The sequence below is a fragment of the Orussus abietinus genome, unplaced genomic scaffold, assembly GCF_000612105.2.
Source record: "Orussus abietinus isolate OABI.00-Male unplaced genomic scaffold, Oabi_2.0 scaffold16, whole genome shotgun sequence".
Classification (NCBI taxonomy): domain Eukaryota; kingdom Metazoa; phylum Arthropoda; class Insecta; order Hymenoptera; family Orussidae; genus Orussus; species Orussus abietinus.
In genome coordinates, this window is record NW_019394714.1 from 879,459 (window position 1) to 903,275 (window position 23,817).

General features: G+C 55.4%; 1 protein-coding gene across 1 annotated transcript in view; it reads right to left on the reverse strand.

Annotated features, from left to right (window-relative positions):
* LOC105696735 (mucin-12) overlaps positions 1–23,013 on the reverse strand; it is a 32,232-nt gene extending 9,219 nt beyond the window's left edge. The window contains exons 1-11 of the mRNA XM_023433095.1: positions 22,945–23,013; positions 22,723–22,844; positions 11,363–13,299; positions 8,006–8,078; positions 7,747–7,787; positions 6,190–6,348; positions 4,653–5,741; positions 4,442–4,560; positions 4,198–4,358; positions 3,556–3,833; positions 1,314–1,554 (exon numbers count right to left, since the gene is read on the reverse strand). Of these exons, the coding sequence (XP_023288863.1) occupies positions 1,314–1,554; positions 3,556–3,833; positions 4,198–4,358; positions 4,442–4,560; positions 4,653–5,741; positions 6,190–6,348; positions 7,747–7,787; positions 8,006–8,078; positions 11,363–13,299; positions 22,723–22,844; positions 22,945–23,013 (4,289 nt within the window). The remainder of the gene's footprint in view (positions 1–1,313; positions 1,555–3,555; positions 3,834–4,197; positions 4,359–4,441; positions 4,561–4,652; positions 5,742–6,189; positions 6,349–7,746; positions 7,788–8,005; positions 8,079–11,362; positions 13,300–22,722; positions 22,845–22,944) is intronic.
* Between the last annotated feature and the right edge of the window lie 804 nt (positions 23,014–23,817).

The window sequence follows — 23,817 nt, forward strand, 5'->3', positions numbered from 1 at the left end:
TGGAACGTTTCATGAGGACCTTATGTACGGAATCATTCGTAAGGACTTTAGATAAGGAATGTTTCAATTTGCGTAAGGATCTCGTGGAAAAACTGTAAGCGCCAACCTCAGGGCGGAATTGACGCGGTGCAACCGCCAGGTGCGGCCCTCGGGAGTCGGGGTGGCGGAGGAAGAGCGGGCGAAGGAGCGGAGAGCACTCGGGTGGGATCGGCTGGAGTGTTCCGCCTTCTCGTAGGTGTACCAGGAGCACGGCTATGAGGAACCTCGATGGCCCTTGAGTGGCCACGATATTGCTGGGAATCCTGCGCCGGGTCTGGCCGGGTCTGGCCGGGTCCGGCCGGGTCGGGCCGGGTCGGGTCGAGACTTGAGTGCAATCACGCCGCCAGCGCGTAGGCACGCGGCTATAGACCGCGTTTACGGCCGTCTAACCACTTCTACCTCCCAACCTCTCGGAACTCTCGACTTTTCCGACCGGCCGAATTCGTACTCCGACCCCCGTCCCGTCGAGACCGGGAGTTAAGACAAGGACCAATATGGCCCCCATAAGAGAACGCCATACACCGGACAAAACCCGAGCTCGAGAACCTTTTCCAAAGCGAGTCCCATTTCGGCTAAACATTCGTGACGTTTTCGGATCAACATTTGTGACGTTTTCGGCTCAACATTCGTGACGTTTTCGGATCAACATTCGTGACGTTTTCGGATCAACATTCGTGACGTTTTCGGATCAACATTTGTGACGTTTTCGGCTCAACATTTAAGACATTTCCTGCAAAACGTCCGACGCGTTTCGACGGCGACCCGGCGCGATCGGGAGGAGGCTCGAAATTTTCGAGAGGTTAAGGCAGGCGCGCAAGGGAGCGTGGCAGTTTCCCAGAGGCCTCGCCGAGGTGTTCCGGGTTCTAACCCCGGCGGGACGGGTCTCGCCCCATAATCCAGTGCGGTGGCAACTGATTATATCCCAACCTCCTCTAACCTTATCCTCCCTCGGCAATCCGCCCCGCTTCGCCTCCGCCTGCACCGCCGAGCTTTACGTCAATTAGAATAAGGTTGGCACTTTCGCTACGAAGAGTAATTACTTTAATTAACAAAATGGAGGCGGGCGAGCGCTCTCTCGCCGCCTCCGTCGAAGCGGCCTCCGATCCGCGATCGTCCTCCCCCGTAGGGGGAGGCCAGCCTCTCGCGTTCTATGGGAACTTGGCCAATTACGCGGAAACGCCCTTAAGGGTTTGCGGAATTTCCTTTTTTTTTTTCTTTGCGGAGAGCCCGCGCACTCGCACCTGCCTGGGGAACGGATACGGTGGGGGGCGTACCTGTCGTCCTTGCTCGACGGCTTGTCCAGGGTGCCGATGGTGTGTTGAGGGGGCGGCATGCTGTAGCACGGCGCCGGGGTGTATCCTGCGGGGATTTGGTACCCGGAGGTGACGGGGCCCCCGGGGTAAGTCGCCCCGCAGTTGTAGCCCGCGGTCGGATATGGGGTGTACGTGTTGGCCGGGTATTCCGCCTGGACGCCCGCCATCCCATACCCAGGGTGAGGGCTCATGGGGCCGTAACCTGTGGACAGAGGCGATGTGCTCTACGGTCGCTCCTTCCCATGGAACGACTCTTTAACGTGGAACCCTTTAACGCGACTTGTCAACCTCGGGGTCGAACTCCTACCCCGAGAAAAAGAAAAAAAAATTCAACCACCCAAAGAAATATTTTATTCATTCCAAGGATAATTCTTTCACTTGGACCAACTCAAACTGCCCCTCATACCGAGGAAGCGCTGTGTCCAATTTATTTCAGTTCCATGCTACTCTCGTTTTCGCCGACCTGGACGAGTTCCTCGCTACCCTGGGCGATTCGGCTCGGAATAAGTCGAGCCGGGGGCGACCGCCCCCGGCCCCACTTCGGTCGGGGTCGACCGCGGCGGCGCGTCGGCGATGTATTCGAATGTTTCAATTTCAATAACTACTCCCCGGCGTCGACGGGGGACAATACCGGCGTACTGCGACTGCGGAACTTTTGCCTCGTGTACGCGAAATATTGATAATTAACAATGGCGCCGTCCCGCACGGGACGCGTCGGGCGGACAATCGGAGGGACGAGGAAGGAGAGACCCCCCGGAAGAAGGGAGGGAGAGAGACAGAGAGAGGGTGCGGAGCAAGGGGAGCCAAAGAGACGCGGTTGACCGTCTACAGATATTACATCCACTGGGTGGAAACGGGAGAGAAGATCCTATTTAACCGCCCCTAAATTAACGTTCACTAATCTTCCTTGGTTATCAAAATTATCAACGAGGTAAATTCATGACATTTCTTTGAACCACCCCCAAGTGACGTTTACCAATATTTGTCAATTTTTAAAACGACTTATGGGGAAAATTCAACATTTCTTTCAAGCATCCCCAAATTCACGTATACCAATTTTCATGCAATGGGGTGAATTCCAGGTTTACATTTGCTTCAGGGGGAAATTTTAATTCTCGCCTCTTCTTTCATTTTTTTTTTCAGGTTGTAAAATCGGAAGCGAGGTTATTCCTCGGAATGTTATTTTTTTTTTCAATGAACCTAGGGGCGAGTATCAAGGCAGAGGGTCGAACGAGAGGGGTGGAGGGATAGGTGGGAGATGGATATAGGTGGGCAGATAGGTAGGTGCCTATTACGGGGGTCGTGTCCCGTTCGGGTGAATTTTTATTCGGGGGTTGTAACCGAGCCTGGCCCCCGGGGCATCGAGCTCTTTGTTCTATTTCACCCCCGGCTCTTGGCCGCCCTCTCTCTCGCTCTCGCTCGCGGTCGCCGTTCTCCCTCTTCCTCTCTTGGCACATCGCGGGAAGCGTGTTACGTTTCGCCGGCGCTAAAACGTCAACCTGCCGATGTATGGACGGGTTTTCATTTTCGGCCGGTGTCTCGTCAAATTGATCACGCGAAAGACCCCAAAACTCGACGCGAAACCACCCAGGAGACCCGCGGGAATCTGAACTCCCCGGAAATTTAAGGTGGTGCGGAAGTGGGGACGCAGAGCTCTCGTTTATGAAATTTTCCTCCAAACTGGGTGTACCGAATTATTTCAAACCTTACACCATGAACACATAGACTGTAAGGAAGGTCCTGACGCCTTTGAAATTTTAATTTTTAGAAAATTTCCTTATAGGTGTTTTCAACATTTTTTAATAACAAATGAAATTTCCCGAGTTCCGGGACCTTCTTTATGTTCTCCGTATCCACGTTGCAAAGTTTCAACCGATTCGGTGCACCCATCTCGGAGAAAAGCTTCATAAGGGAGGTTTGTTTGACGCCACTTGCCCATCGCCTTAACCCTTTACTAGTAAAATGAAGGGAATAAATCTGATAAAATTGCAAAAAGTAGGGTTAATAAATAAAGATAGAAGTAGATGTCTCAAGGTATCCCCCGGCGTTGTCCGCTCTCCATAAACCCCATAACCCGGGGAGTTACGAGACCCGCGGCTCGGGCCTCCAGGGTGGCAGGGGAAGAGGTCGCGAGTCGGCAGCCTACAGATCATCGTAATCGTCGTTCCAAAGGCAAGGGCTTTCTATCGTGGCCATATCTCACCGGTGGGATCTCGGTAGGCGTCCATATAGTGGGAGCCCCCGCTGTCGGGGGTGCTCTCGCGACTGTACGCCGCGGCGTGCACCCCAGGAGGCGGGAACCCTGGGACGGGCCTGATGCCAGGACCTCCGCTGAAGTTGACCGGTTCGTTCGCCGTGGAGAAGTCGACGGGTTCCGTCTGTTCCTCGATGGGCCTGGGGGCAGAGAACCCTGGACCGACCGGGACGGCCACCGCAACGGCCTCTCCGTGGCCGCCCGAGTACTGAGGGCTGGGGGCTCCACTGCAACGAGAGCAGAAAAAAAGAAAAAAAAAAACAAACCTCGTTAATCCTATAGAAATAGATATTAGATAAAAGCAGAAATTGCTTGATAACAGGTTTCAAGCAAAATTAGCACACTGATAACAATCCGCGGGAATTTGCATAGGATTTTATGCACCTCGTGACCGAAGTTTCGCGTATATAAAAAATTGTTAAATGGAAGAATTATATATTGGAGATTGTGTAAATGCAGATATTGGGGCGGGTGTAATTTAATTCAAGGTGATATCACGGTGTAGTTCCGATTAACTCGGATGCCGAGGGCGATATCACTGAGACAGGGTAATTTTCCTGCAATTTATTGGGGTGTCGTGTGATAACTCACCTGTGGAGCCTGTTGACGCTGAGGTCCAAGGTCTGGCCCTGCGGACTGGGAACCTGGGGACTGGCCGTGAGATGCGGACTGGCCGCAGCTTGAGGACTACCACCGACGGTCTGCCCTCCACCGTACTGAGGACTAAGACTGTTGGAGCCATACGGTGGTGCCTGGTGCCGGCGAAAAACAAAGGGAACCTGTTATCTGGGAATCCATCACTTTAGAGCGACCCCTACGTCCTTACGGGTCTCACCTGTGGACTGGTGGACGTCACGCTGGACGTGGACAGGTCCATGACGGACCCCCCTGGGGAGGTCGGCGGGCCCCCTGGTTTCTGCATCTGCTGCACCTGGGCCACCGTGACGCATTTCACTGCAACGGGGAGAGAAGGCGTTCAAATGATGGTACCGCAAGATCATCGGTTCCAGATGACGTTATCAAGGTGGAGAAAGCGGAATAAGTACCATCCTCCGACTTCATCATCCCGGCAGCGGAGGCGGCGGCCATGGCCATCTGATGCTGCTGGGCAGCAGCGGCCGCAGCGGCGGCAGCGGCGGCCTCCTGGTGATAGACCCTCTCCTGCTCCTCGGGGGTCATCCCTGCCTGGCCCAGGTAGTACATGTTGGCCCTGGAGTGCAGCTGCTGCTGCGTCTGGGGCTGCAATGGGGTGCAGGGCTGGGCGTCGTACCTATCATAGGCGGCAGCGGTGCCAGGGTCGTAAGGTCGGTGGTTGGTGGCGCTGACCACGGCGCTCTCGTACCCCCTGGTGGCGGCGATCTCGTTGGAGTAGGTGACTACGGGTCTGGCGATGTTGGCAGCGGCAGGGTGCATGTACGCCCTGGCATGTTCGCTGGATCTGTGGTGGTAGAGGTCCTCGGCGGAGGTGTTGGTCGTGGTGGCGGCCGCGACGGCGGCAGAGGTGGCGGCGATGGCCGCGGCCGCCATCATCGCCGAGGACTCGTAGGGCGACCTCTGGGGCATCTGGTGGGACATCCTGGTGTCCTCCACCATGGGCATGGGGTAGGCCACCGTGGGCTGCATGGGCAGGACGTGGTGCGCCGGGTGCTGGCTCGGGTGGTGGATGGAACCCCCTATGGACCTGGACCCCATCGTGTCCAGGGAGGACACCGACGAGGAGTTCGAGTCCTGGTTCAAGTACGAGTCGTAGGTCTGTCTGATCGACGAGGGTGGTGGCGGGGGTGGCGGGGAATTCACGCGGCAAGAAGAGGCGTCTTCCGACTTGGGGACCAACAACTCGGAGGATTGACTCCTGCCGGGTAGGGAGGTGCAGCAGGTGCCCCCTGTTCCTGGATTCCCTGCGGACGTCGCGGCAGGCTCGGCCTTCGGGACCAATTTACTTCCTCTTGGACTCTCTTCGGAGGTCTTCTGCGGCTTCGAAGCGATCGCTGCGGCCGCTTTCGTCGCCGCGTAGTAGTCGTACGACGGCGATGCCACTGGTTTCGCCTCTTGGCTACTGTACTGAGGGTACACCTTGGACTCCATCGAAGACGGGAGGAGACTCGTGCTGATGTACTCCGGCGGGATGCCCGACACTATCGAAAAGACCGGCGGATGCTGATCAGACCCCCGATATCTACATACTAACCGGATAGCCGATACCCCACAAAAGACGATTCGAGGCGACCCCCGCGTCCCTAGTTACGGGCGTGTCAACTAACGTCGCGGCACTCGCGCATCTGTCAAAACCACGTGTCCTTAAACTCCCGACACGAGGTGTCAAATTAATTTCCCGGAAGAAGGTAATCGTCATTTCAATTGTAATTGAACAAGCTGGGGTGCCTTGAAGCCCTCTGCAGAGAATAAATAGCCATCAGCTGTCCAGTTGGTATATAGATCAGTGGCCAGACCCTACTTCCGCACTCCGTGGGGGCGAACGCATGCGAGTCGCTTGCATCACGGGACTCCTAGTTGTCTCCTGGCGGGTCCAGGACCCTCCTAACCCCCCATGAGCCTTTTTGGGGACCCGGAAGTGGGCCTTACCTTGCGCCTTGTGACGGGCCTCGCGGGCGGCCTGCTTATTGGCCGCTGCGATGGGGCATCCGGACAAACTCCTGTGAGTGTTGCGATTGGAGCTGACATGGCCGCGGCCGTTGCAACCAGGCGTCGGGCATTTCAAAATAGTCTCATGCATCGCCAGAACTGCGAGAACCCAGACGGACGAGGTTACAGACACGTCGACACACACGCGCACACGTACACAGCGCGGAATCGCGAGGACCTGTCGAACGGCGACGGCGGGATCTGCGGCCGAGACGCGGACGTTCACATAAACGGCCGACTCGAAGACGAGGACGCGGATCGAGGCGGGTAGAGAGAACACAAGGAGAGAGAGAGAGAGAGAGAGAGAAAAATCAAAAGACAGAGTCTCGAGACCTTCCGCGGGAGACCGCGAGATCCCCGCGACCGCGGGAGCCGAGGGTCGTCGCCGAGGGAGGCGAGGACCCCGAAGACGACCTCCCACCCAGCTCCACCGGGTCGGTTCCCGTGGGACGAGCCGGCACTCCCCTGGTACACGCAGAAACACTCGACACATCGAAACAAACCTCGATGTTAACCTACATGAGACTTTTTTTCTGCATGTACCCTAAAAGACGACAGAACGTAAAGGGTCGGGTCATTTCCGGATTTTCCTACATTTTCCTCCGGTGACGTGTCCCCCGTGAAAGTGTACCCTAAGTCCCGGGTCCATGGCCGATTGATAAGAGAATGGGTTCGATCGGCCCTTTAATGATATCAGTGTTGGAGTCGCCTAACCGCGCCGATCCGTCGCCGGGGTGCGGCCTTTCCGTGCCGGGAACCGGAAATCGTCGCCTCGTGTGTCCTCCCTTCCTTCCGCGGTTCCGACGTGTGCGCATGCCGGGTCTCCGCCCGTCGGGGTCTCTAGTTCTCTCGCCCCGGCCGAGTCAGGTGTGGGCGAAAAGTGGCTACTAACGGACTACGGAAACTTAAGGTGGAACCAAGAGAAATAAAGCTCTCTACCCCGCAAACCAAAAAGCACAGAGGTGAAAAGGGAGACCCTCGCTCCGCGACGTGCACCGGCCTCGACCGGAAGCTACCATGAAGATATCGGCGGTCTACCAGACGGAAAACGCCCTCGCCACAGCCTCCCGTCCCCTTCCGTCTCCCCGCTTCCGGTCCCACCGGCGGGACCGGAAGTGGCGTTTATTTCACATCAGGAGCCGTCACTGGCAGACCTTAGGACGACAGGTGCGGAGCCGGTGACGAGGACGCGGCGAGCGCGCGAGGACGAGGAAACGCGACGGAATTCCCGTCTGACGGTCTGCGGCGATTCTCTCGCAGGGATTTCCAACCACCCCGAGAAAAAAAAAAAAATTTCCCATTTAACCATTGAACGGTAACAAGCAAATGTATACTTCCTTTTAATACAAAGTATAATTTATTTACTGGAATGAACATTTGCATTTATCTTTTCTCTTTTTTTTAGTTTCCTCCGTTTCCTCGCGATCGCCGACTCGCTTCGCGGTAAAAAATAGGCAACTCTACGGTGTAAGAAGATCGATGGGTGGCGATACTCACTCTCTGGTGTCAGCTTATCCTTCCGTGGGCACCCTGATAGGCTGTGGACAGAAAGAGAGAGGGATGGCTCAGGTGAGAGGTACCCTGCAGGGGGCATCTCGAAAGTACCACCCAACCCTGGGGTGGAAAATCGGGATCGCGTTCCGATCGGTACCCAGCCTCGATGGAGATTAATTCCGGTGCCGGGTGCAATGCAGGGGATCGGAGATAATCTCCGTCGAGCTGGTAGATGGGCACACAATTGTCGATAATTGCTCACCTGCGGTGGTGCGAGTACAGTCCGGTCACGTGACCCTGCCCGGAGCAACCAGGAGTCGGGCACTTGTTGCCTTCTGCAACAAATCAAAGCGCAATCCTCGAGGTTAGTCCCGACCTTCCCTAACTGGATCGCCTTGCCATAGGTACAGGTGCGAGACAGGTGGAGGTCTTTGATATAGATACCAGGGTATCGATAAACCGTGGGGAGATATCGATACACCATAAAGGTGGGTCGCGAGGTCGAACTAACCCCACAGGGTAATTTTCACATCGAAGGGAGGTACCACCCCCCTTAAGGTGATACGAAAGGGTCATTCTATATATGAAACGTGAAAATATTGATAAGACTTTGCATTAATCGGGATGCACCGAATCATTTGAAACCACAGCACGTGATTATGGAGGTCCTGAGAAAAAACCTGGTCTTCGTGAAATGTCACTTAAAAAAAATATATATATCGATTCTTGGTTCTAGTCAGGGTTAAATAGGAAAGTTCGGCATGAAGAAATGAAATTTCATGAGCACCGGGTTTTTCCTTAGGGCTTTCGCAATCACGTGTTAATGTTTCCAGTGATAAGGTGTACTCAGCTTGGGGATAAGTTTTATCCATATTTTTATGTTATGTGTAGAATAACCAAGTCTTGGTGCGGCGGGGGAGATTTTTTATACCCTGAACCGTCGATCGCGAGGTCGGAGGTCCTCGGAGGAGGTCGAAATCCCAAGGCGTTCGATCCGGGCAAATAATTCCGGCGATTAAGCCCGAATTAAGACCGGCCTGTACGTGATCGGCGATCGACCCCTCTGGGGTGGACTCGCGTAGGTAAGTCCGTCACGTGTTAAAGGACGAGGAGGCCTGCCAGGAGGGCTTTCGGACGGTCCCGCACTTTTCGAAACTTCGTCGCGAGCTAATCCCCATGATCCCGGCCTCGGTGGCGAAACTTCATCACGCCGTCATTTCGCGTCTCCGGGAGGATATCCGATCCTCGATCCCCGCGCTTATACGCCCCCCTCTTCTGATCCTGGACCAGAAATTGGATCGCGACACGTGACGTCATTAGCGGCATGCTTTATTTAGAGCGCGGTCCCGCGATCGGAGGTCCTGGGGCAAGATGGGAGGTCCTGGTCCAGGATGAGAGGCCGGCAATCGGTCCCCTTCCAGGAGGTCCTTCCACCTCTTAGGAACTCTTTGTTGGACTCCTCGATGACCCGGTCGAGGGCCTCGTCCTCGGTGTCTCTTAACGATCCGCCTATTCTCCGCAAACCACTCTTCGGCTTCTCAAAACGGGCACGGAGAAGGTAATGGGTTCGGTCAACAAAACGCAGAAGCGTTCTCGTGCCGGTCCCTTGAATGGAGTTGTAACGAGCCGGACGTTTCTTCCTTTTTCCAGGGTCGAGGGGAACGGAGGGAGTCGGACATTCCCGTAGAAGAGGAGAGGGTCGAACCGATCGCGCCACTTCTCTTCGGGGTCACCGGGGGGAACATCTCGAGTACAGGTATTTATAAAAAAAATTAATCGACTCCTGGGGAGAATGAAAAAAAATTCACCGCGCATAATTAGAGGGGAAATTGTGAAAATTAGTAACGGTGGGAAATATATGTAGAGGAGGGACGCGAAGGTGAGAGGCAGGTGATAACGAGGAGGCTGAGGTGTTCCTCCGCGTGTAAGAGGGTGATCGGGATACTCTTCCAGGTCCTGGTCCTGGAAAGGGTCCGGGAAAGGGTCGAGGGTCGCCGTCCTGGACCTTTATACGAGCCCGCGCGGAAAGCGGCGTAAAATTGAGTTACAGGGTAGTTTATTTTTTTATTAGCGCCGATTCGCTCCCGGTGACGGCCGCGCTGGGGTGGGTTTTGCGGCCGGCGGATTTTCCGATAGCGGCTTTATAGCGTGTCAACACGCTCCTCCGAAGGGCCGCACGCGATCGCCAGCCATCGTAGCTGCCGCACAAAATCAAACGATACCTCCTACTCCACCCTACTGCCCTCCACCCTTTTCCCGTAACCCGATGCCCACGAGATGAGCTTCATTTCCGGAGGAACGACATCTCCTCGTTCTTCCACTATCGGGAGCACCCCCAAAAAGATAGGGTAAGGGTTCAGATGACCATCACACTTGAACTCCTCCCTATTGAATTTAATCATAAGAATTGTATTGCAGAATTTAATTACAAAAATTAGCCGGAAGAAATTCAAGAGCCACGTGGTCAAGATCTCGAAGCCACTAGAGGATCGCTTTGACTCGAGCATTTTCCCCATTTCGGGCAGCGGGATTGAATTTTTCAAACATCCCCCTCTGCAGGAAACGTTAAGGGGATAATGAGGAAAGACGAGGGACGTTGGGCGCGCCGCTAATAAGGTAGATCAGCGGCGGAAGGGATGCTAGTCACGTTTCCACCGGCTGTCAGCTGCGGCTTATACGTATGACGTGGTATCAACCCCAAATTTCCCCTAGCCAGACACGGCGTGTCACCGCGGCCCTAAGATCGCGAAATGCAATCGAGACTCCGACTGTCACTCGGGACTTTAAGGGATCCTCTCCCCCCTGTTTTTTCTTCCCCCAGCCGTCCACTCCCCGTCTCGTAATCGTCGGTTTATCGACCATCGAATATCGCCAGAAATGGGTCCGATATTTTTTTTCCCCCGCTTAAAATCTGGAGTAAAAACCTGGACGTCACCATTTGAGTGATCACCCCTCGTCCTGTAATTACTGAATTTTCCGCGTGTCCTAAAATCGTCGCGAGACTTTTTTTTTCTTTTTAATTCCCTGATCGAAGTTACGGATCGATCGGCCGCGAGAACTGGAGTAAAAAGTGGGAAGCTCTCCTCGCGATCGTTTGGTTCTAGTTCAGGTGTATCGAACTCCCAGAACGCGGAGTAACGTTCGGTGATAAGGACAGCGGGACAAGGACACCCCGATGACTCAGTATAAGTCACGATGGTCCGGAGGAACGGAACGGTTATTGCCGGAGAAGACTTGGAAATAACTCCGGGGTAGAGACCTTGATTTCACCATTTGAGTCATCACCCCTCGGTTCGTAATTATTGATTTTCCGCGCTGTCCTAACTCCCCTAACTTTATAGAGGGTGAGATCGGCCGGGAGAGAGCGAGACGCTGCCGCGCGGGCGAGGAAGACGGAGACACGTTGACGGAAAGGGGGAAACTCAAAGAGGGATGTAGGAGGGACCGAAACGCGTTTTGTCCGCCAGGGGTGGTGGCAAACGAAGAGTCGGACATTCGACAGGTGCAATTGGATCCGGCGAAGCGATAAAGCGGAAAGAATCGAAGAAGTCCACGAACGGCATGAAAATCATGAGAACCATGAAAACCATGGAAACCATGAAGTTTTCGAGAGGCTCACCTCTGCCCAGGCTGGAGGGGGACATGGACATGCCGGGTCTGTCGGCATCGAAGGTCCTGTCGGATAGCTTCAAAACCGCGTCCTGCTGTCCATTGGTGGCGGTGGTGGTAGAGACATCGCCAACGGCAACGGGGCTGGTGGAGGCGATGGTGGTGGTAGCGGCCGGGGTGACGCTGGTAGCGGTGGCCGTGGTCATGGTCATGGGGGTGCCGGTAGTACCGGCGGGTCCAGGGTTAGCATTGGTCCCGGGGTTGTTATTCCTGGGCGGGTTGGAGGCCCCAGGAGGACCGGGATCGGTCTTCCCAGCAGTGGTCTGGCCAGTAGCGGAGGTGGTCCCTATCGCGCCGCTGCTGCTGCTGCTGACGGCGGCGACGCTGACGACGCCCTCCCTGGCGATGTCCTGGATGGCGCTGGCGGCCCTGGAGCCGATGCCCGCAGGCTGCAGGATGGTGTACTGCTTGGAGGACGTGGCGTCGGGGCTGGCGACGGAGGGAATGCCAGTAGGTGGGGTCTTTGCAGCGGAAGTGGGGTTGGGGGTCTCCCTGGGTACCTGGATCTCTTCCTTGGGGGACTTGAGCGGCAGCAGGGAGATGGTGGAGACGTGCTTGTCTTCTGGGGATGGAGGGATACCAGGGACGGGCTGGGGCGCGGGCATGGTGGGACCTGGACCCGGGGTCGGGAAGCCCACGAAGGTCGCCGCGGCGGGGTAGGGCCCCATGGGGGGTATGGGGCCGGAAGTGGCTCCGGTGGGTCGACAGGTGGCCTTGGAGTGGTCGGAGCCTCCCGGTGGGCGGAAGGCCGAGGCTGTGGAGAACGGTGAGCCCACGGTGGAGGTCGTAGAGGGGGAACCGGATGACTTCGGGGCCCCCTCCGAGTACTGCCTCTGGTAGCTGGAGTACAGGTGCGCTTGGTGGTGGTGGTGGTGATGCGGTGGGTGGTGGTGCTGCTGCTGCCTCCCTTGGGGGGAGGAGCCCTTGGAGCTTCTTTCCCTGTCCCTTCCGTCGGGCCTGTCTCGGTCACCCTCCTCCTTGTCGGCGGTGGGGTCCGACATGTCGATCTCCAGCTCGTTGGACGAGTCGTCCACCAGCTCGTTGAAGTCCGGCGGGTCGTAGCGGGAGTACTTCTCGGAGGAGCGGTTCTGATGGTCGCCGACGACCACCCGGTCAACCCTGTCCTTCCCCAATGATCTTCCCGGACCCCCTGGTCGCATCTTGCCCGACTCACCCTGGAGTGGCCCGCAGTCGTCGGTTTTCAATTGCGCGTCCAGGTCCTTCTTGGTCTTGCTCGAGTGCAGCTGCAGCTGCTGCAACTGCTGCGTCCTGAGGCGGTCCTGTTGGCCCCGGAGGGTGATGACGTCCTTTAGGGAGCACCCCGCCTCGGTGCTGGCCGTCGACGAGCTGGACACCGAGGATGGCGACAGCTTCGGACTCTCCTTCTTCTCCTCGAAGAGGTTCTCGAAGTTTGACTCGTACTTGTCCTCGTCCGAGCTGCCCCTCTGGTAGAACGACCCCCTGGGGCCCGGCCAGCTCCCGGAAAGGCTCTTCAGTGCCGCCTCCGTCTCCCTTATCAGCGTCTCGTCGTCCTCCGGGTCATCGCAGTTCTTGCTCGACTTCCTCGCCGGGCTACCCGAGTTCCCCGAGGCGAAGACCCTCTTCTTCTGAGGCAGCGACATGTTCTTCGTCGGGTCCAGCTCCATCGACTTCCGGATGTCATCCTCCCGGAAGTTTTTCCGGCGCCTCTTTGCCGCGGCGTCAGCCGTCTCCATCTCCTGGGGGATGCCCTGGGGGATACCTTGCGCCTTCTTGCTCCCGCTCAGTGCAGGCTGCTGGGGCTGTTGCTGCTGCTTCGGCTTCTGCAGACTCGCTTCCGCCTCGAGCTTCCGCTTTTTGAGATGCGCCATCGCATTCTGCCCCCCGGGCACGCTGGTCAGTTCGACCCTGGAACACAAAAATCCCAGAGTCAGCAACCCCTTCCGGACCAGGCGCCCTCCTTCGGCCCTCTTCGGGGTTACCGAAACTACCTGAGAGCGTCTCGACGGCTGATCGCCTCTCCTCGTATCATCGATCACTCGACGTTCTATCGCGATACCGGGGAGACTTCGGCCTCCTCTTCGAGGTCCTGCGGACCCTCGGAGGACCCTAGAGACCCGGACGCACGAGTGCACTATCGGCCGAGGCGGTTTACGAGAATTCACTCATGGGGTGGCCCTTCGTCGCCCTTCTTGGTCCCGGTGCTCTTCTCCGGGTCGACTCGGCCAGGCTCCGGTTATTGGGTCGGAGTCCGACCTGCACGATCGGAATCGATGGGCGGGGGACGGGCCGAGGGGGTGGGAACGGGTGGAACGGAAACGCTGCGGAAGGTGGAGGGGTGGAATCGCGCTCGCGCACCAACGACCCGCGAATTCGCGCCCAGGGTGGACATATATCTGCCCTCCCGGCCTCCACGAGGGACAGGGTGTCCTTCTCGAAGGGGTGCTCGCGAGCTACTGTGCTATGTCTACCTAACCCCGAGTTGGGGTAGTCGGGGGTATGGCGAACCCCACTGGAGGGGTGCCACGCTTGCGCGAGCGTCGCGATTCTGCTTCGCCACGGAAAGGTGGGGGCGGGTTCTGTACACTGTCCACCCCCGCCGGTGCACGACTCCTGGCTACGCCAACCCCTCTACTCGCCCACCCCACCCCCTGGCGGAGGTCCGGGCTCTCCGGCCAAGGAAGGCGGCAGCCCTGGGTGCGCACCCCCCAGCCCTGCGACGGTTTCGCTCCCTTATTCTTCCTGGGGAAATTGAAAATGTACTTGGCGCCCGACTCTACCGAGCTTTCGACTCGTCCTCGACCTCTGTCCATGGAAATACGTGCGTGGCCCTGCACGCGCACCTGTGACGGTTTACTCCCTTATTCTTCCAGGGGAGGCATCGAGCACGTACTTGGCGCCGGACTCTACCGATCTCTATTCCCCCAGCTTTCCTGAAACTTCAAACTTGGATCCAGCAAAACGAGCCTGCATTTGTAAATGATTCCGATGATCGCCCTCGCATCGTCTCATCTTATCGAATCTCGTCTAATTTGGATTCTTTTTTTTTTTTTCTTTTTTGAGGTTACTTTTAGAGATACTAGCTAAATCCACCCCATATCGGGAACGTCGCCGAATCGCGGCCCTCGAGATATATATCCAAGGACCTTTTTCGTTGCGCCGGACAACTATAAGAAATTAATCGAGATATCGAGTCTGGAAGCGACGGAGTCCTTATTAATCGATCTTTATAGAGATCACGGGGGCGTATCGCGAGGATCGGTCCCGGCAGAGGAAGGGCGCAGTGGGTAATTGATGAAACGACCTTCGCATCGACAGCTCCGGTGTCAAATTAATGGCCTTCCACCCCATAATACTCGATTCCGCCGTCCCGCGGAACTCGACACCGTTTTCAACCCTCGGCGGACCTAGAGCCTTCCGGATTGTCCGCATTTGCCGTTGCGGCGGATCAACGTTATCCGCAAGAGGCGGAAAAAAAGGAATCAAGGTGTCAAAGGATCACGATCCCCGTCCAGGATTTTCAATTCCACCTTTCCTGAGATTTAGAAAGAAAAAAAATCCTTTCCTTGAAATTTTCAAAATATTCCCAAGCCGCAGTATGGGAATATTTTACGCCCCTCCACGTTTCGCCCCGCGTTGGATTTTGCGAGTCCTGGAAGCGAGGTGTCCTCGGAAATTCTGAAAATTCCCTAGGAACGTCCTAGGGTCCCGAGGCGCTCCTCCGGCCTGGTCGGCTAATTCCACTAGGGTATTTTTGCGCGCCTAGTTTCCGTCGTTAAACCGGCTACTCGGGGGTCGGTGTTTGGGGTCGTTAGCGGCATTCGGTAGGGCTGAAGTTCACCCTCGGCCGGCAGGAGCCTCGTAAGTGGCGGTAGCCCCGATAGGAGTCGACAACTCGAATTAGATAAACCAAGCAGGCTTCGAGTCCTGGAGGAGAAGAGGGATCAGCGTCAGCGCTTAGAGCCGCGCTCGGAGGGATCTCTGGGAGAGCCTTCCCTTAAACCTTAAACCTTAAACCTTAAACCTTAAACCTTAAACCTTAAACCTCCTCAGACCACGGAGCCGGGAGTTTCGAGCAGCGAACTGGGGTGGTCGGAGGAGGGCGTCAAAATCGAAAGTTAAATCGCAGGCCAGCGGTTCGAGCTCAGGGTGTTATCAGCTCCTCTTCGCGGGGGGTCCGCGACTCTGAAGAAATCCGTGAAAATTCCAGCATCTACTGATCGTCCCAACGAATCCAGGACACGAGAAGTCCGAGCCTCCCTCTTCCAGGATTTATTCTTAGCGATTTTCGGGCTGACTAAGGGGGTGGATCGGCGATCGTCGTTAGGGGTTAACGCCGGCGACCGCGGTCCTCGGCGTTAACGCCGATATTTCGGGCGGTACCCTTCGCAGAAATCCCCCGGCTTAACCGCTAAGAGCTGTGATCCGCCGGCGGTTTATCTAATTGGAATTGTCGACCGCTCGAAGATTCGAAGGGAAGGCCAGGGCCGAGGGTGCCGAAGCGGAGGGAATAACTTCGGGCTATCTCGCGGAGCACGCAGCGTCGGAGGAGCCTCTTTAGACTTTAGTGACGTGACGTCGCGTCTAATGCTCTAATCCCCAGGGTGGAGGCGCCTTCGGGTCGCTCCTCCGGGAACATAGCCCGGAGAAGCGGTAGCTAATTACTCCCCTCTTCGATTTTTAGAACTCGAGTCGAATTAATCCGACCGAGCTGTCCTTTTCTTAACCCTTCATCGGCCGTTATCACCTACGCGTGGATACAGTGGATGTCCTGTCAGGGTCCAGCTTGCGCCCTGGTGCCGAAAATCCTGCACTCGACGGAGTCGAACCTAGAGGGTGCGAAGGAGCTCGTACGTCTTTTTCTCGCCGAGAGAGGGTGGAGTGAAATAATTTAGGGGGTGCTTCGCTGCTGGATAATGGGACTCGGCTAATGTACTTCCCCTGGAGAGACATCCTGGACGATTCCGACGATCCGTCCACGTCGTGATTCACCGGGTGGACACTCGACCCCTTGTTCATCTTGGACCTGCTTTACGTATTCCCCGTCCGGGCGCTTGGAATCGGTCTTCGTTCGGGCGAGGAAGATGGAGAATTGGCCCTGGAGGGAGGGATCTCGATCTGCTGGACCAGGCGTTATTATTAGCCGTCGCCAATTTCGGGACAAGCTTGCTCCAACTGCCTGGAAAATATGGCAGGACGGGAAAGGCGGAATTAGCGAGATCGTCCCCGGATGCGCATTTCCGCATCGTTAAGGGCCAACGTTCCCTGCCCGATCTCGGGGCCAATCCAATTTGTTAAGTAAAGCACGCGGGATTTATTTAATTCATCCCAGTCTGTCGCGAGCGGAGTGGAACGTCGGGGAGGTCCTTGGATAAAATCCTTCCTTCGTCCTCAGGGTCGGGAATATTCCCAGAAGAGACCTCCTCCTTGGTCCGGCCCGGAACCGTCCGGCTGCCGGACGATGTCTTAAACCAATCGAATTCCAATAAAATATTTAACGCGACTCGGGGGAGGATCCTTTAAGTGGCTCTGCTGCGTCCGAACCCCCGAAGAAGCTTCTTATGTCGCGATCACATATTTAAGTGGCTCTCCGGGTCCCCTTGGAGACACTCGCCCGTTTTTTACGGTCTGCTCTCGGGAATCCAACGTCGAGTGTCCAGTTTTCACTTTTTTTTTCGGACCGAATTTCGGACTTGGTCCTAATCGAATTGCACTTTATCGATAAAATTGCCTTCTGTTGGGATCGAAACCAAGATGCATTCTTAATTTTTCAATCGATAAGATTTTTTAATCAGCCTGATAAAAATACCCATGTCATTTTACGAAGTCATAGGTATGTAGGAATGTAGGCGAATTCCCATTGATTTTTATCAGTGCAATCAGATTTTCCATCGACCATGCTTTTCATCGATTATATTTTTCGATCGATCCACCAGATTACAGGTCGTAATTATTTTTGCACTCCCAGGCACCAGCAAGTCCATATAAGGTCGCCACCAGCCCGAAGAAACTTAGGAGCCCCTCGAAGTCGCGACATCCCTGAATTAGGAGGTGGTGCGCAGGAAGAGGGCCCTTAACTGCGGGTTAGGGCATTCCCTTCGGCAGCTCTTAGCGTATAAGGCAATGCGTCACTTCGGCCGGGTCCGGGTGGCGTAATTAAAGAGAGCGCAGAACAGCATGACGCCTCCGGGTTTTCGGGGGTGTATAAGGCGCGGCCCTGCGAGCTAAGGGATGTGCCCCGCCAGGGGATACTGGGCGTCCCTAAGCGGCACATATTTTCATATAACAAAACCATCTGCGTGCCGCGCATAACAAATCTCGCCTGATTTATGGCGGCCCGAAAGCCGCGAACCTGGTCCAGCACCCGCTCTCTCTCAGCCTCCGGATCGTTACGGAAAAAAAAAAAAAAAGAAAATTCCTATAAGCCCTCCAAGGCGTAAAGGATACAAGGAAAACATTCCAGCACCCCCTGCAAGGCCTAAACAAGAGGAGAAACAATAAAAAAACAACGGGAGGAAAATTCGAGATAAACAAGATCAGCTGATTTAACCACGAGGAAAGGAGACGGGAGGTGGACGAGACGTCCCTTCGGGAGAGCTAATCTGTGACGTGATTAAAAAAGGGGGTGGTATAAGGGAGGGCAGAGGTTTCAGGAGCACGTTTGACGGACCCTGGGCCTCCCTTCGTGGGGGGTGGAAGGGCAGTCGAGGGTAAGAAGGGACCGACGAGGACCGAGTCGGATCAATAGCGTCACGGTGACAAGTAAGAGCACGCGTGCCCTGCGTTTGCTCGTAACGTGCCCCTCGTATGCTCTTATCGGGTCGTGAAAGACTTGGGCGTCGAAGTGTTCTCTTTTCTAAATGGCGAAGGAAGTCGACTCCTCGACTGCACTCGGTCATCGTTCACCCCGAAGGGGTGTCAAAAGACTTCGGGGGGAGTTTCGTCGATTCGTGGGGGGTCCTCGGAGGTGGCGGAAAGGTCTTTCCGCGCATCGAGTGAGAAGGGTCTGGCGGCAGTTTGTTACAGAAGCAGTTGTAACGGAAGGGCACGTACCGAGTAACGTGATTACAAATATATCATAACCTCCACCTCCGACGCCTTTCCTGGAGGACCTCTTCCAGCGTGGAGGCCCTGGCACGCGATACACGTGCGCGGCCTGTCGATGCGGCCTCGTCGCCGCAAATCACGGCGGGACCTCCGCGGCGGAAGGCCCGCAGGTCTTGGGTCCCCATGGGACTTCGGATTTCCGAAAAGGGATGGCTTCTTGGGAAGGTTCACATGTGAAGCAGATGAAAATATGGAGATTAGGTGGATCCTGGACCTGGGGCATCCCTCCACCCTCCACCCGTTCCACTGTCGAGTGATCCTGGAATTTTCTGCGGATGTACCCGGGCAGAATCCATTGCACCAGGCACCTCTCCCCGGAGATATTCCGGAATCCGTGGAAACTCCATATACCGACAAGACGGAACGGGGAGTTCCCCGAGATACCTCGGAATGTTTTACAGCTCATTAGGCAACAAGGTGTTGTTGCAGAGTGAATTATATCGAGATACCGTGAAGACAAATGGCCAAGTCGCGGGGTAATCCCGGGCTTTTATTGGCGAGCTCGCAATCGCGGCGCCTCCGCGCGGGTTCGACGCGCCGCAATTATTCCGGAGGTACGGGAACGCGGGAATGCGAGAGCTCTCCAGGACCCGTGGAGGTGTCCTGCGGAGGTCCTCGGGAGAGACCGCCGAATTAAAACGAGAAAATCCCTCGGCCGATAGTTACGCGGAATCCTGGCGGAAAAGTTCCGCGACGCCCTCCCTTCCGGCCCTGCATAACCGCACCTTTCGGTCCTGCATTCCCTCTTATGGTGCCCCTGGCCTGGAAAAGGAAGGGGTGGACATTTTCCACGGTTGATACGTTTTTTCGAATTTAGTTCCTGCAAAGAATCCTTCCGTTTTTGGGTTTCATTGTTCTTCCTACGGCGATGGGGATTCTCTCGCGGGGGTACCGGAAGTACCTCGGGGGCGGGAAAGTATCCCAGGGGAGAAGGCCCTGGCGTAGACGTCGAAGGGTGGCCAGGGAGTGGTGCACATACTTAGGAAACCGCACATCCGGTGGCCACCCTGCTGCAGGCCCTGGTATGCCTGTCCCGTCCAGCAAGATTAATACGGTCAGCGTGTTTCTTGGCATATTTCGGATACTTGCGAGGTTAATTACTTTCCGGCACATTGTTGGTGTTCCGGGGCAGGCATCCGGTCCGACAGCGTTTAAAATACCTGGCCAGGTGGGCGGGGGCGCCTTTGGGGAGAACGGAGTCCTTGATAAGGACCCTTGATAAGAGGAGCTAGGAAAAGAGGGCTAGTTCGAACGTACCCCCAAATTCACCTGATATTGAGGTAGGTCGGAAATTTCGTCTTAAAAAAGGGGTGTCAAAAGACGTACCCCCAAATTCACCCGGTATTGAGGTAGGTCAGAAATTTCGTCCTGAAAAAGGACGTTCGTCGCCGAATAACCAGGAGCTCCTCAGGGTGTTTCCGATCGGGAAACCTTGAAAAGTCCTCGGGAGGTCCAAAAGCGCAATTCCCTACGGGTATTTCGGAGGTTCCAACCCCCGGAAGGGCGTCCGGGGCGGGTCGTCCGATCTAGCCCTTTCTTGTCGGCGCCACGCGTCGCCATTGAAAACCCTCCACCCTCGCAGTGCTTTTTAGGGAGTACCGACCTAATGCATCGAAAGCCCGTATCTTCGCTTCGGGGGTGGCGTCCTCTCGCGTTATTGCGCCTCCGGGTGGTGCGCCCCGGCATATGGGAGGCAAGCTTGTCCCGATCCCTCTTGCACTCATGTATTTATGCATTCGAGCCCCCCTGGCCCGGGTGTGCGCGTCCACCCCCGCGAGAGCGCGAATAGGCGTCGAGCCAAAATCCAGAGGCCACTTACAGAGGGATGCAAAAATCAGGGGGAATAATTAGAAGAAGTTACAGACATCGACCCCGAAGATCGCCATTAGTCACCCTCGCCTGAGAAAATTCAGGCGCCGGATCTTAAGTTTCTCTTAGCCCCATGGATGCACCTTGCAATTCACCCCTGGAGAAGAGAGTCCTGCAGGAGGCTCTTCCGAAGGGGTTCGCGGGCCGGACGTCCAAGGGGACGTCCAGGGTCGACCGGGCCGGCGTCCGGACGCAATCGGCGGGTTGATTTAGAGCCCGACATGCATTTTAAAGCCCGGCTCAATGGCCCTATTTGCACAGGGGAGAGATAAAAATTCAGTATATCGGCCAATAAACTAGCCGGGCGCATCCTGGGGCGCGCTCGTTCGGATGCGATCGCCTATTTCCTTACGGCGACCGTGGCGACCGGGTCCAGTCCTGGTTCCCTCAAACGGGTATTTATTACCCCTCCATATTTATTGCCCAGCCTCCAAGGCGGTGGCCAGAAATCCGTCGCGTCGGCCCCGTCTGGTGCGTTGACGAAAATCCGCCCACCTCGCTTCCGGGTGGAGACGCGTCCTCCTCTGGACCCGCTTGTCCCGGGTGAATCCTTGCAGGACTCGAGAGAACGCGCCTTTCAACCCCCCCGGCTTTTAGGACTCTCCCTCCGCCCACCAATAAATCCCTATCACCATCGACCAGGTACCGCCCCGCTCCGGTAAATCATAAAGTAAGTGAAACCGAATTGAATCCAACGAGTAAATATGGCCTCGGAGAATAAATAAGAGGAGGTCCTGGACGAAGGATGTACCCTATGGCGTATTCGAACGTCTCCTCCTTTCCCCTATTTCCCACCCTATAAGTCCACCCGACTCTACCTCCAATTACCCCCGAAAAAAAATTCCATCGAACCAGGGAATTATTTTGATAATACAAAAAACGTTCATTCCACTCAAATGGTCTTTAATAATTACCCCGAAACGTTTCTTCGGAATATTTTTTTTTCAAAGAAGTAGACCCTTGATTATGCGAATTTTTTGCCTTTTCGTCACGTGGACGGTGACGTTAATTAATTGAAAGGTGGAATATGAATATACATGTGTGAATTTATTAATCAGGACTTCGCGTAGGGACACCTCCACCGAAATGGACATATCTCGAGCCGAGCCCGATATCCTGGGGACTTCTTCCAGCGTTAATCGTCGGCAAGGACTCGGCGATAGATCATGGCAGGGTAGTCCCGGTCCTGGGGCGCCTCCCCGCGATGCTTTATTAGTGCTCCCAGGCAAGTGGGTGGTTCGGGGGGTGGAAACCAGGGGACCCGCGTCAATGGGAACTCGCCTATTTACTCGACGTAGGATGGCGGCGAGGGCGAGGACGGTAGAGGGTGGCCGGTGGGTGGGAGAGGACGAGGGCGCCCCTCTGCGAGGCCGAACATGAATTAAAGTTTTAATTTCTCTAAATCACTGCTCGCCCCCGGGCGCTTTCCACCAGACGGTCCGTTACTTATGGCTCTTGCTCCTTTGGACGGCTCTCTCTTACGGGCCTGCGATCTCACGATTTTACGACCCCACGACCCCGCGACCCCGCGATCGCTCACGAAACTTCTAACCTAACTCCTTCCAAGGTCCTCCCGCACCTCGACATTCGGGTACGACAAGGTCTCTCGTCGGATTTTGGAAAAAAAGAGCCAGAATTTGGAAAAATTACCTTCTCATCATGATCCCCCACCTGGGCTGTACTTACCTTATCTCGCGTTTTTCTACATTTAAGACGCGTATCGGCCAGAATAAAGTCTCAAGAGGATGTGAAGGCCTCACATAAAATTTCACTGTTTAATACAAAATTAAAAAAATACCCATAAAAAAATTTTTAAACAATTGAAATTTCGACATACTCAGTTCAGAGGAAAGTTTCATAAACGAGTGCCCTGCGTGGCCACTTTGACATCACCTTAAGTCAGGTTCCCCCGGTCGTGGGATTTGGATAAAATAAGTGAAAGAGAGCTCGTAAGGAATAGAAGGGATGGAAAAGTAGGTGGAGAGAGTGGCGGCGAGAGGGTTGTTCATTTAAAATCATGATTCCCGCCCGGGCGGTATTAACGTTAGGTGCCAGCCGGGTCGGGCCAGGCGGCACACAAGAACTCCCCTCCTCGCGCCGGTGACATATTGTTCCCATTCCGGTGGCGGGTAAAGCAGGACGGGGTAAAAAAAAAAAGCGCGCATAAATATCGCCGCACCTCGAGCCCTAGCGGTCGGCGTCGTAAGAACGCGGAGGGCTGTTGTGACTAATTTGTCTGAGTGGCTTTTTGGTGCCGTTCTCGGGATACGCTGGGATAAGAGGGGAACCAGGTTCCCTTCCGCAGGGTATCCCGGAATATCCGGCGCCTAGACGGTCAGGTTAAATCGTACTTACAGGGTGACGGGTTCTTCGGGGCTGGACGGCGACGTCAAGAGCTGTCCCGAGGGTGGGCGTCGCGAGGTTCCCGGAGATCTGCCCCGGTCGTCCTGCTGAAACAAACGCCATCCTGTAGGGACCTTTTCCAGGACCTCGGGGGGAGAGGCCTCGCCTCTCCTTTTTACACCGTCGATTTAACGCGACGTTTGCGTTCTCTCGATGCAACAGGTAGGAGCCTACCTGCGTTCCGCGAGCGGTGAGTTCACGCCGCTCGGCGGGATGCCAGTCGTTCGTCGGATTTGCCGGCATCCCGTTTTCAAAGGGGGGAAACGGGGAGCCGATATCGGGATTAACGCATCGCTACGTCGATATCCGTCCCGAGCTGGCACTCCGGAGTCACCCTGGCGGAAAAAACGCCCCGGTTTTCCCGCCTCTCCCCCTTATACGGGAACCCGTAAAATCTAGCCGCATGCACGGCCGCCTTTTAATCGCCGCTCCTTGCTAGTTTGCTTTTACGCTCCCCTGGAATTCCCAGAGCCAGGGGTAGCCGAAAGGATTAAGTACTTATATTGGAAATGATTTATCGCGATCGCGGGGAGAATCGTTGCGGCAAGTTTTAACGGCCAGAATGCAAAGCGGAGAAGCCACGGTTTATGGCCCCGTGGCGGGCCTATAATGGCACCGGCGAGCAAAATTATGGAAATCGAGACCACCGGAGAAGCAGGGAGGCTATTACTGCAAGGGTCTTCGCGAAAACTGGGATTTCAATTTTTTCTTTTTTCTTTTTTTTCCTAGCCATTCTATGTACTTCTACCGGCGAAACTTGTCATTTTTTCATTATCGAGACGCGATTCCGTCTACGTCAAGTCCGCCTCGAAATGGCAATTTCTCCTACACGTCAAGAACAGCCGCAGTATAATCCGGCGCCGCACTTGCGGTGCTCAGACAGTGGTAATAGGCAGTAACTGGGCAGACGTCCTAAATCTGACGTCGATCGAATTTTCCTCGGCAGGGTGGTAATCCCGTAGGAGCGATTAAGACCCACTAAGCGATGAAAATGACCCTAGAGATTCAGGGGAATTTCTAAAAATCGGGAATTATCTCGTCCGTCCC